This window comes from Mesoplodon densirostris, chromosome 14 (assembly GCF_025265405.1).
Source record: "Mesoplodon densirostris isolate mMesDen1 chromosome 14, mMesDen1 primary haplotype, whole genome shotgun sequence".
Classification (NCBI taxonomy): domain Eukaryota; kingdom Metazoa; phylum Chordata; class Mammalia; order Artiodactyla; family Ziphiidae; genus Mesoplodon; species Mesoplodon densirostris.
The window spans coordinates 85,309,453-85,322,546 of NC_082674.1; the positions used below are offsets into that span (position 1 = coordinate 85,309,453).

The 13,094-nt window shown below is 35.8% G+C and overlaps 1 protein-coding gene across 5 annotated transcripts in view; it reads right to left on the bottom strand.

The window, feature by feature from the left end:
- Positions 1 to 13,094, bottom strand: part of CTNNA2 (catenin alpha 2) — a 1,046,049-nt gene that overhangs the window by 935,828 nt on the left and 97,127 nt on the right. For all 5 annotated transcript variants that reach the window (XM_060116852.1, XM_060116853.1, XM_060116851.1 and 2 more), the window contains exon 2: positions 434 to 629. In XM_060116852.1, the coding sequence (XP_059972835.1) occupies positions 434 to 629 (196 nt within the window). The remainder of the gene's footprint in view (positions 1 to 433; positions 630 to 13,094) is intronic.

Sequence of the window (13,094 nt, forward strand, 5' to 3'; positions counted from 1 at the left end):
GAAAGCTGTGAACTGAAAATACAAATTTGGAAGTCATACAAAGAAAAAATAATTTTATTACACGACATTCTTCTCTTCCCTTCATCCTTAAAATCTTGAATTTTCAGTGACTCTATAAATGTACAGTCTTCTCATCCTATCCTCCCTAAAGCCTGAGTTTGACACAGGAGTCTGGTTTCATCTCCAGGAGAAAACAAGTTGAAGATTTTCAAGCAACAGCAGACATGGAGTGTTTCCAGCTGTGGTATACTGCTACAACAACAACAAAAAAATCTCTACCTGTCTATGCACGTAATTCCAGCAAAATTAAAGATAAGAAGTGTAGACAGGAAAAAAATAAGATTACTCTTTTGAGTAGTCTTATTTTTCTAGAGAAAAATCCACTGTTTACACATCAATATACATCCCTCTAGAATAATATTATTCTGCTTACCTTGTTTGCGTACATCCTCAACAGCAGCAACCAATTCTTCTTTGAGATCTTGACTCTCCTTAGCGATCTGTTCACCCTTTTCCAGAAAGTTCTGAGTGGCTTGCTCTACAGATGCAGCCAGTACATGGGCTTTCTTTGACCTCCCTTTCTTTTTACCAGATGGGCCTTTGTTGCTTGTGTTGACAAGGGTTGTCACCTTAAATACAAAAGAACAACTGTAAAATTACTCTGCATAACTGTCTAGAAATAGCATATTATCATCTCATAATTTTAAAATATATTTTGCTTATTAAGTCATGAATACACATCACATAGCCTTATCTTAAGGAAAATGCGGAATTATATGGTTTAGCATATAACTTAACAGCAATTTGTTTCCTGTAGAAGAAAAAAGCATGTGAATAAGGAAGAAAAGCAGATTTGCCAGAAGCTCAAAGTTTCCAATCCACTGGAGGGGGTGCTTTCACAGATTGACAAATTTAGCACTGGTTGGAATACCCAGGTTCAGGGAGGAAATAAAATAAAATAAAATGTAGAATCGTCTTTGAGCTTTGAATCAGAAGAACCAATACCTGAGCCCAAAAGTCAGGGCAGAGGTGCATGAGTAGTTAATTAATGGTGGGCTATCAATATGCATTATTTATGTGTCACTTACCAAGGACTTTTGAAGAGCCTTGTTATTTCTGATTTCATCTTATAAAAACAAAATGGTAAATTTGATCCAAAGAGACCAAATGATTCAGTCTCAACATTTGGTTAACCTGCTAAAATTTCCAGAATTGAAATTAGATATGCATTATCACTCCTTTTCTAAGTATCATAATTTGGATACAATATCTCACCTGCCAAACTTCTTTTAGCACTCTGTGTAGAGCTATTTAATTTGCTAACAAAGCTTTTAATATATTTTAAACAACTTATCTCCTATAGACTTCTGAACCTTTATTTTCTGCCAGTGAGAAGTCTGGGAGGGAAATGAATGCAACTGTTCCATATTCTATTCAGCTAGTCATCTACACCTCTGCATTTTTTTTATCAGCTTCATAAGAATGTGGATGCTGTGGTTTATTTGCACTGACGTGTGTCTTGGTTAGCAAACTAAAGCCTTTATTGGAGGTTATCAAGAAAGCTCGTCCACAGAAAAGTTCTAAATGCTATAGTCTCTACAATTCACTCCAAATCCGAGAGCAAGCAGTTATTAGGCAAAGTCACAATTAATGTCCAGTCAGTTTACAGGGCAAGAGATAATATCAGAAGAAAAGTGTTGAATAAATGTGAACCAAGATGATGAATGTAGCAGAACCATTACTTCAGAAGTGGTTAATACAGCATTGGGAGCTGTCATATTCAGTTTTCTTTTGATTGTTAATAATTAGACACAGTGAATTAAAGAAGGACTCTGTAAGAACACTTAAGTACAAACACTAGATTAAAAAAAAAAGAAAGAAAGATAAAGTCATTAAGAATAAGCCTGTCAGAAAACGCTAGTTAGCTGTAAAATACGTATGCAGTCAGTAACACCTTGCAGTCTTTTCAGTTCCACCCACAGAGGCAACCATCAGAAGAAAGACAGCCTGTCTCTAAAGTTACTTTTTGGAGGTACAAGAATGTTCTCCTTAAAGACGGTTTACTCTAGCACATTAACATAGCTCTCTTCCAGGAACCCCAACTCTCCAAAGAGCCGCTACCTGGAAACAAGTTCTTATGCTCCCTAAGCAAACACAGCAAACATCTCAAAAATCTTTTACTCGTATTTATTTTTATTTTTTAATCAAATGTATTTGCCATATAACATTGTATAAGGTTAAGGTGTACAACATGTTAATTTGATACATGTATATAGTGTGTTAATACATGTATATGTTGTAATATGATTGCCATTGTAGTGATACTTGGCACCTCTATCCCTTTACATAATTACAGTACAATATGTTTGTCTATATTCATTACACTGTGCATAATTTCTCTATTTAGGCTAGGCTCTTTATTGGAGGAAGATATTCCTAGTCTAACTGATATCTGATTTGTTCCCATTTTATATATAATTTTGAGAAGTTCTGTGATCTAACTTTTCAGTCTTCTCAAATTAGAAAAAATGGATGGAGTTGGAAGCCATTAATGTTAGGCATATTGGCAGTTTTGGGGAGTGGAAGCTGACAGTGAATCTATTAATACCAAAAGAGCTAAATGATTATATTCTGGTTCACCTTCTGCAAAGGCAAACAGATTTCAATTTTTGTGTTGTCTCATTGTGCATTGATGTATTAAGCACAGTTTAGGTAATGCTCATAATAACAAGTCAGTATGAAGTGTCAGTATGTGGGAAAAAATAAACATAGAACATTACTAGGAAGTTCCTTAGAAAAATGTGATTACTTTCAAATGAAGCAAATCAATTCAGTCCTCTTTTAGTAAGAGCTCTCATTTATTCACATGTGGAAGAATGTAAAGGGATACAAGATAGAAGAATAGAAGGAAAGTTATGAGGCTCCATAAATGCTCATGTCTTAATTAGTCTAGAGTAAAGAAATAATTGTTAACTCTCCCTATTGCTATTCAGTGCTTTGTTGAAGGACAAAGTCAATAAATTAGATAAGAAAAAAGAAAGAAGATATATAAACATTAGAAAGGAGACACATTAAATTGTCATTACTTATAGAGAATATGAATGTATCGAGAAACTAAAAAAGAATTAAAAGACAAACTATTAGAACTATTAGTGGTTAAATACTAGATAAGCAATAACAACCTAATAGAAGAGCATTACCAATGAAAAATCTAGTTTAAAATATCCTATTCACAATAGCCATAAATTGATATTCTCAGAGATAACCATAACACAAAATATAGAATGTTGTATGAAGAAAATTATAATTGTAATGAAGAATATGAAAGTTGATTTAAATAATAGAGAGACACACCAATGAGCTCTGGAGACTACAGATCTCTGTGTCTAAGCCTGATATCCAGGCTGCGACTAGGTCTTGGGTAGATGGGGCTTACAGACTTTTGAAGGTCTAGTGCAGCTTGTTGGCAACCTTTTAAGAGATGGTTATTCTGTAGAAATTCCTGGTTGAATGGTACACCTTCTCTTACCCCAATCAGGCACTCTCTCTAATCCCCACATCAACTTTCACCCAAGGCAAGAGTCATTCAAGATCCACACAATCCCGTTACCTCTCTAACAATTTGTGAGCACATCTTTTGTGCAGAAGAAAAAAAAAATAGAAAACATAAAGTTCCAGCAACAGAGGCTAGGAGTAATAGCATGAACATTGACATGTAAAAATGGGCATGATGTTTTCTAGGTAGTAAGGAGACCATTCTCACTTGAGAGGGCGGCTGTATATGAATGATATAGGAAACAAGATTAGATAGATGCGGTGGAGTAAAACTTTTAAAGGCTCTAAAAGCCAAGTTAAGTAGTTCAGCTTTTATTAGCCACTGCCAACATTTTTTTAAAAAAATGAGAAACATATGTGTTAAAGTGTCTGTGTTCTCTTTCCATTCATTTCTCAGCCCACTGAAATTCTGCTTTTATCCTCACACCTCCTGTAGCAGAGTCCTCTTAAACTGATCTCTCACTAAAGTAATTAATAAGTTGCCAAAATCAAATTACTTTTATCTTATCATACTACTCTATCACATTTAGTGCTATTGACTCACCTCTTCTTTCTCCTGGAAATATCTCCTGGCTAATTCTTTCAGCAATAATCTTTTCCTTCTCCAAACCCCTATAGCTTTTAGGAGGGTCATCAAGCTTACTTGTTTCTGTACCCACCTTTATCTTCCTCCCTCCTACACAAGGAAAGACCTGCTGCTACCACCATCCTTTTTTTTTTGAATTTATTTTATTAAAGTATAGTTGATTTACAATGTTGTGTTAATTTCTGCTATACAGCAAAGAGATTCAGTTATTCATATGCATACATTCTTTTTCATATTCTTTTCCATTATGGTTTATCACAGGATATCGAATCTAGTTCCCTGTGCTATACAGTAGGACCTTGCTGTTTATCCATTCTCTATATATACTAGTTTGCATCTGCTAAGCCCAAACTCCCAATCCTTCCTTCCCCCACTCCCTTGGCAACTACAAGTCTGTTCTCTATATCTGTGAATCTGTTTCTGTTTGGTAGATTAGTTCATTTGTGTCATATTTTATATTCCACTTACAAATGATATCATATGGTATTTGTCTTTCTCTTTCTGACTTATTTCACTTAATATGATAATCTTTAGGTCCATCCATGTTGCTTCAAATGGCATTATTTCATTCTTTTTTTTATAGCTGAGTAATATTCCACTGTACATGCATACCACATCTTTATTGATTCATCTGTTAATGGACATTTAGGTTGCTTCCATGTTTTCGCTATTGTAAATAGTGCTGTTATGAACATAGGGGTCCATGCATCTTTTTGAATTATTGTTTTGCACTACCACCCTTTTAAACTGATCTTCTGATCACATCATTCAGATTCACTGGCTATGCCAACTTCGCTCTAAACCCTCAACATGGCCCCTCTTTGTAGGCAACTCAACCTTAGCTTAGCAGGATACTTGATTTTCTCTAGTCATATCTCAAATATTTCCTCAATGTCTCTGCCTCTCATCAAAGAAGAGAAGAAATCCTGCAGCTCATAGATGAGGGTATAAGTGGTCAATCGTTGTAGAACCCTGACATAATGATGGTCCCAATTGACCCTGGTCAATAAAAAAACCTCAGCAATGGCAAGAGGATTGGAAATATAGTTTTCAGATAAGTTGACTGTGTGATTTGAGTATGAAACTATGAGACCCAGGCTGGTATAGACTACTCATCATCTAATGTCCTAAGAGTAGACCCTCCATTCTTACACAATGGCAAGTAATGCAGTAGGCAACACCATTTCATTCCTTTCTTTTTTTTTGCCATGTGTTTTATTGTAAGACAACTTATCCAACCATTTCTCTTCAACTTGATCAGTTCTCTGCTTCCAGCATGTACAAACTCAATAGACATGGAAGACTTCTTCCAAAACAATAAGCAATAGTGGGGGCACCAAGGCACTTTGTCTTGGCAACTCTGTCACATCTGCTGATAACCAACAACAGTGTAGTTTGTCTAAGCCTTCTCCATAGGGCATTCGATTGAAAGGGAGCTCTGGAGATATCATTGTCACCCAGGGCTGGTCAGAAATATAGACTCTCAGGCCCCACTCCAGACCTACTAAAAGATAATCTGTATTTTTAACAAGATCCCAAAGTAATTCATATGCACATTAAAATCTGAGAAGCACTGAATTCTAGGACAATGATTTTCAGACTTTATCATACCTTATTATTATCATTATTTATTTATTTATTTTTTGCAGTATGCAGGCCTCTCACTGCTGTGGCCTCTCCCGTTGCAGAGCACAGGCTCCGGACGTGCAGGCTCAGCGGCCATGGCTCACGGGCCTAGCTGCTCCATGGCATGTGGGATCCTCCCGGACCAGGGTACGAACCCGTGTCCCCTGAATTGGCAGGCAGACTCTCAACCACTGTGCCACCAGGGAAGCCCCAGACTTTATCATACCTTAGAATCACTTAGATGCTTGTTAGACGGCAAATTCCTAGATCTTATACTGCTCCTGCTCATGTAGGTCTCAGCTAGTGTATTTCACATGCATCGCATGAAATTAGGCTATGTATGGCTTATTGACTTTACTTTCAGAAACAGCAGTCTAGCTGAAGCAAAAGAAAGTGAGAGAGATAAAGCAATGACTTCTAGAGGTAAACCCTTCCTCTTATTTTAGGTGTCATGACATATCAGGAGTCTGCAAAAACAACTTGTTGAGGAATTGATTGAAAGGCAATTTCCTCTGTTAGGCAATCACAAGGAACTTGGAAAAGTAAGAGTAAACAGATGTGAATGCTATGAATCAAGCCATTATTTGAGCTCTCCAGAAAACCAATAAAAGAGAACCAAGAGCTGAAAATAAAAAATGATAACTTAGGCATCATTTTGCTAGATTCATGCACTCTGTAGATGTGAGTAGTCAGTCTTTATGAATTCTACTGTTGCACTGCTCTAAAGTATTTCATTTGTCATAATTGCTCAGCAAACAACAGAGAGCTTTGCTTACTGTTATAGATTAAAAAAAGCAAGAGCATTGTGAGGTGCATATTTGAAAACAAAATTATCAAAAACAAGTTATTTATTCCAGGAGCAACTGAAGATAAATGCAAAAATCCTTAACGAGGAAAACACTTTAAGGGAGTTAAAATGCTCAAATGGTAGTATATTTGATAACATGAAGCCTCTGGGAGAAATCTTGTCAGGTTTTGAGCAGTGCCAAGTCAGAAAAACAACTGCCAAGTAATGAGTCAAAATGAGGTCTTCCTTGAATCACTCCTTGATTACCTAATCTATTCCTTTTGCAATTATACAGTAGGCACAAATATGGCTTGTAATTTCTCTTATAAAATATATAAAATGATATACGCTCACCTTGTGGTACAGTCCATTCTAAGTTATTTCCTAGCACAGAATCTCCAGGACATATAAGGTGTATGTATATTGTGCATTTTGGAGAGAAAAGGAGATCAGCACAGTGACATTAGTGCTCGAGCAAAAGGAGGTGATAATACAGACTTATGGTAGTCTCACTAATAACTAAAGTAAAACTTCCATGTCATAGAAACTATTGCAATAGAATTTCATATTGAACTGATCTTTTCTTCCCAAACACAACTCCACATCCCGTTTTAGACAAAAAGAAGTAAATTACAAGAACCGCAGTTACTGATGCTTCCACAACTTCAAAAGTTAGAATTAGAAATGATAATCTTTTATAACGAGGCACTAGTAATTTAAAGAGGGATAAAATAAAGAATAATTCTGGTCTCTTTGTCTTTGAAAAATTTCTTCCCACTTATTTGATATTGACAGTGTAGATTAGTATGTATGTTCATTGATACAGAGTCCTGGAAGCATGCATTCTTAAACTTTGAAGGTAAGGTTTTATTATATCTAAAGCAGACCTGAACTTCTACTAGTTAATTAATGTTAGAAACAAAGCCTATAAATAATGTTTCCCATTTAACATTATTAGACTAGCCTGCAATTTTTAAATAGGCCCACAAGGCAAGCCTTCCCACTCAGTTGCTTTGGTATAATTTTTCCAAATACTTTATCTTGAAGAGTATACAGATGGTCTCTGACTTGTCATGGTTTGACTTACTGATTTTTCAGCTTTACAATGGTGAGAAAGTGATATTCATTCAGTAGAAAACATACTTCGAATTTTGATTTTTGATCTTTCCCTGGGCTAGCAATATGTGCCACGATACTCTCTCGTGATGCTAGGCAGGGGCAGCCTCAGCTCCCAGTCAACCCACCATCCCATGATCCTGAGGAGAAACAACCACACACTAATAACCATTCTGTACTCACACAACTATTCTGTTTTTCACTTTCAGTACAGTATTCAATAAATTACATTAGGTATTCAACACTCTATTTAAAATAGGTTTCAGTTATCCATATACATATATCTATTCTTTTTCAAATTCTTTTCCCACTTAGGTTATTACAGAATATTGAGCTGAGTTCCCTGTGCTGTACAGTAGGTATATTTATAACTGAATCACTATGCTGTACACCTGAAACTAAAACATTGTAAATCAACTATAGTCCAATATAAAATAATGTTTTTTATTTAAAGAATAAATTAAAATAAGCTTTGTGTTAGATGACTTTGCCCAACTGTAAGCTGTGGTCTAAGCACATTTAAGGCAAGCTATACTAAGCTATGTTCAGTAGGTTAGGTGGATTAATGAATTTGCCCTACGATATTTTCAACTTACGATGGTTTTATCAGGACTTGACCTCATTCTAAGTCAAGGAAGATCTGTTAACACCAAAAAGTAGGTTTCCAAAATTAACCCTAAAACAGACATTCTGTGATTAGGTTTGAGGAATTTCTATGGCCGACCAGTTTTGACTATATTAAATTTCTATGAATAGCCAGTTATAACTATATCAAATTTTTTCTAGGCTAAACTTTCTGTGCTTACAATTTACAGAGTGGATCAGTTGGGCCCTGGATGATCCATTCATCTTTAGATTAGAAGTGGTTCAAACTTATTTCCTAGCAAGAATCTCACTAGTGTCTATAAGCCAAAATGAAATAAGGTGGCCTTCTCGGGACTTCCCTGGTGGTGCAGTGGTTAAGAATCCCCCTGCTAATGCAGGAGACATGGGTTCAAGCCCTGGTCCAGGAAGATTCCACATGCAGCAGAGCAACTATGCCCATGTGCCACAACTACTGAGCCTGTGCTCTAGAGCCCGTGAGCCACAACTACTGAGCCCAAGTGCCACAGCTACTGAAGCATGCATGCCTAGACCTTGTGCTCCACAACAAAAGAAGCCACCACAATGATAAGCCTGCATGCCGCAATGAAGAGTAAAACTCACTCGCCACAACTAGAGGAAGCCTGTGCGCAGCAATGAAGACCCAACACAGCCAAAAATAAATAAATAAATTTATTTTTTTTTAAAAGTTGGCCTTCTCCTTAAGCACTTGTTCTTTAGAAGAAACTCAATTTTCCTTATAGGATGTTAAACTAACATTTTCCACTCTCTATTAAGCCTGCTGTTTCATATTTAAGTAGCAGCATTAGGAGCTCAATTTCTTGTAACCTCTAGGGAGTGTGGTCTAGATTTACTGTCATCCAAAATCTTGTCTGAGAGAAACAACATTTAGTTTTGCTTGAAGGAAGTGCAATCCACGTCTCTCTCCACCTATTATAATAGCTCAACTTAAAACACATAAACAAAGAGAGAAATGGTATTATCCTGGACACTGGTGCAAATGTTTCTACTGCCTTAGTGCAATATCACTTACTTCAATGGAGGATACTACCACAAAGGGTTTTAGGAAGCTCACTGTGTATACTCTAAAGTTATAGATAAGATAATCATTCTTCACATAATACTGAGAAATTTTTGAATGATTTTAGTACTAAGAATATTGGAACCTCTCCTTAGAAACGGGTTTGATTTTATTTCATGGACATTAAATTGTGTAATAAATAAATTATTTCTTTTTGCACTGACTTCAATAAAAAAAAGCTTATCCCAAGTCTGTGGTCCCTATTATAAAGCATATGATTTAATGTTTATTATTACTGTGTTAGTCTCCATCTTTGCTCCTTATCTATATTTACAGTCATCTTTTTTTTTAAATCACTTTCCTTTAAGGTATGTTAACCTTTCAGTATTTTATATATCCTTTAAAGTCTCCATAAATCTTTTATGGAAGGCAATAAAATATATTCTGTCAATTGATATACCTTTTTTCCACACTTTTACATATGCAAAATGAAGATGAATCCTACAATCTGTGTTATCTAAAATATACATTCGATAAAATTTTATTTTTTTCTTACAGGTACTTAAATATATATATCTTACAATTGATGACATGTTAGATTTGATAAAACATGGTAAATCAAACAAGCACAAGAAACAAACTTATTTAAATGATCTAGTAACAACCTAGATTTTCCTAGAATCTGTGTAACTTTCAATGTCTACACTTACAGCAATGAAAAATTACACTCAAAATTAAGACACTAAAGCAATATCAGAATTCACTGAAGGAGCAACTGTTTAGAATCAGGAATTTTAAGTGACTGAGAAGGTGTTTCTGTTTTTAAAGATCTTAAATGTTGGGACTTCCCTGGCGGTCCAGTGGTAAAGAATCGGCCTACCAATACAGGTGATGCAGGTTTGATCCCTGGTCAGGGAACTAAGATCCCACATGCTGCAGGGCAACTAAGCCCACGCACCACAACTACTGAGCTTGTGGTCCTCAACTAGAGAGCCTGAATTCCACAAATTACAGAGCCCACGAGTCCTGGAGCCTGAGCGCCACAATTAGAGAAGAGAAAACTCTCACGTCACAACTAAAGAAAAGCCCACGCGTGGCAGTGAAGAGCCCACACGCCACAATGAATTCTGCATGCCTCAACAAAGATCCCGCTTGCCACAACTAAGACCCGACACAGCCATAAATAAATAAATAAATCCTCAAAAAAATATCCTAAATGTTCTAACCATCAGTGCCCATCTGAGAAAAGCCCATGCTGTTCTTAAGGTCCCACCAAATTGAAGAATGACTAAACTACGTTCATGATTCACTATTTTGGATTTAACTAACATTAAAATAGAAGGAAACAAAGTAAAACTAGACTGTTACAAGAATCAGTATACACAAATCTGGAACCATGATAAATAAAAACTATTTTCCAATCAACACTATGTTAACTAAAGGATTCAGTTGACCAAAACTTCTATTCCCCCCAAATTCATCGTCTTTTTACGATTACAATCATTGATTGACAATGCCACTTGCTTTGACATTTTCCTTCTTTAAAGTTAGTGGATTCCAACACAGAGTGCACACACTCTATGGGAAATAATGGATAATCCATGAGATGCAGGAAAAGTACCAGGATTCTATATTGGCTTTTGTGTAAAAAAGGAAATTAAGAATTAAACCATACTAATGTTTCATATAAGGACTTAAACTGGCACCACCACCCCACCTCTACATCAGATGGCCTTGAGCCACATATGACAAATGGGGTATCTTGAGAGAAAGGTAAGGTCCACAAATCCAAGGAATTGGCAATGGTGGCCTTGCACTTCAATGTATATAGCTTGTTAAGTGGCTTTAAGGATTATATTAATTGATTTTTCAAACATATACGAAAACACCCTCACAAAATGGACCAGAAACTTAAAAGGACCACTGTGAATTGGAAACTGGGACTTGAAGATAGTACTAAAAACGCAACCACAATTTAAGAAAATGCAGGGCTGACCCTCCCCCTAGTCTTTTATTTTTTCTTGCAGATTTCTTTTATAAATAATCCTTTATTCACTGCAGTGAATACAAGCAGAATGTACCACAAACTGAGTATGGGTTTAGGTACTTACAACTTCATTTTTATCATTCACATATGGGTGAAAAAAGAAAATTAAACACTGTCTCTAGAAGCAAAGGATGACTTCATATTTTCTTAATTTCATTCCCTGAGGAGCTTTTAAACTGTAAAATATTCACAATTACATACAGTGTCCCAAAGCTACTTTAAAAATACATTTTTGGTTATCTTATTTTTGGCCAACAGGACTAAATAATCAAGTACAGGTACAGTGAAACAGGTGAGAGGAAATTATATGTTAAAAGGGGACTTTGTAACAATGGCTAGTTGCTTAGGTATTTCCTCTGCCTACTTACCCTTTGTTTAGATATCCAGTAGCTATCCAGGCTCCTTTCTGGAATAAGACAATTTTAGCTCATTATGGCTTTCCTATGGTTAGTTTTGTTGTTGTTGTTTTTTTTAATTTTTTAATTTAATTTTATTTATTTTTTTATACAGCAGGTTCTTATTAGTTATCCATTTTATACATATTAGTGTATATGTGTCAATTACAATCTCCCAATTCATCACACACACACACACCCGCCACTAACCTCTTTGTTGTCCATATGTTTGTTCTTTACATCTGTGTCTCTATTTCTGCCCTGCAAACTGGTTCATCTGTACCATTTTTTTCTAGGTTCCACATATATGCCTTAATATATGATATTTGTTTTTCTCTTTCTGACTTACTTCACTCTCTATGACAGTCTCTAGATCCATCCATGTCTCTAAAAATGACACAATTTTGTTCCTTCTTATGGCTGAGTAATATTCCATTGTATATATGTACCACATCTTCTTTATCCATTCGTCTGTCGATGGGCATTTAGGTTGTTTCCATGACCTGGCTATTGTAAATAGTGCTGCAATGAACATTGGGGTGCATGTGTCTTTTTGAATTATGGTTTTCTCTGGGTATATGCCCAGTAGTGGGATTGCTAGATAATATGGTAATTCTATTTTTAGTTTTTTAACGAACCTCCATACTGTTCTCCATAGTGGCTGTATCAATTTACATTCCCATCAACAGTGCAAGAGGGTTCCCTTTTCTCCACACCCTCTCCAGCATTTGTTGTTTGTAGATTTTCTGATGATGCCCATTCTAACTGGTGTGAGGTGATACCTCATTGTACTTTTGATTTGCATTTCTCTAATAATTAGTGATGTTAAGCAGCTTTTCATGTGCTTCTTGGCCATCTGTATGTCTTCTTTGGAGAAATGTCTATTTAGATCCTCAGCCCATTAATTGATTGGGTTGTTTGCTTTTTTAAATATTGAGCTGCATGAGCTGTTTATATATTTTGGATATTAATCCTTTGTCCATTGATTCATTTGCAAATATTTTCTCCCATTCTGAGGGTTGTCTTTTCACTTTGTTTTTAGTTTCCTTTGCTTTGCAAAAGCTTTTAAGTTTCATTAGGTCCCATTTGTTTATTTTTGGTTTTATTTCCATTACTCTGAGAGGTGGGTCAAAAAAGGTCTTGTTGTGATTTATGTCAAAGAGTGTTCTTCCTATGTTTTCTTCTAAGAGTTTTATAGTGTCCAGTCTTACATTTAGGTCTTTAATCCATTTTGAGTTTATTTTTGTGTATGGTGTTAGGGAGTGTTCTAATTTCATTCTTTTACATGTAGCTGTCCAGTTCCCCCGGCACCACTTATTGAAGAGGCTGTCTTTTCTCCATTGTATATCCTTGCCTCC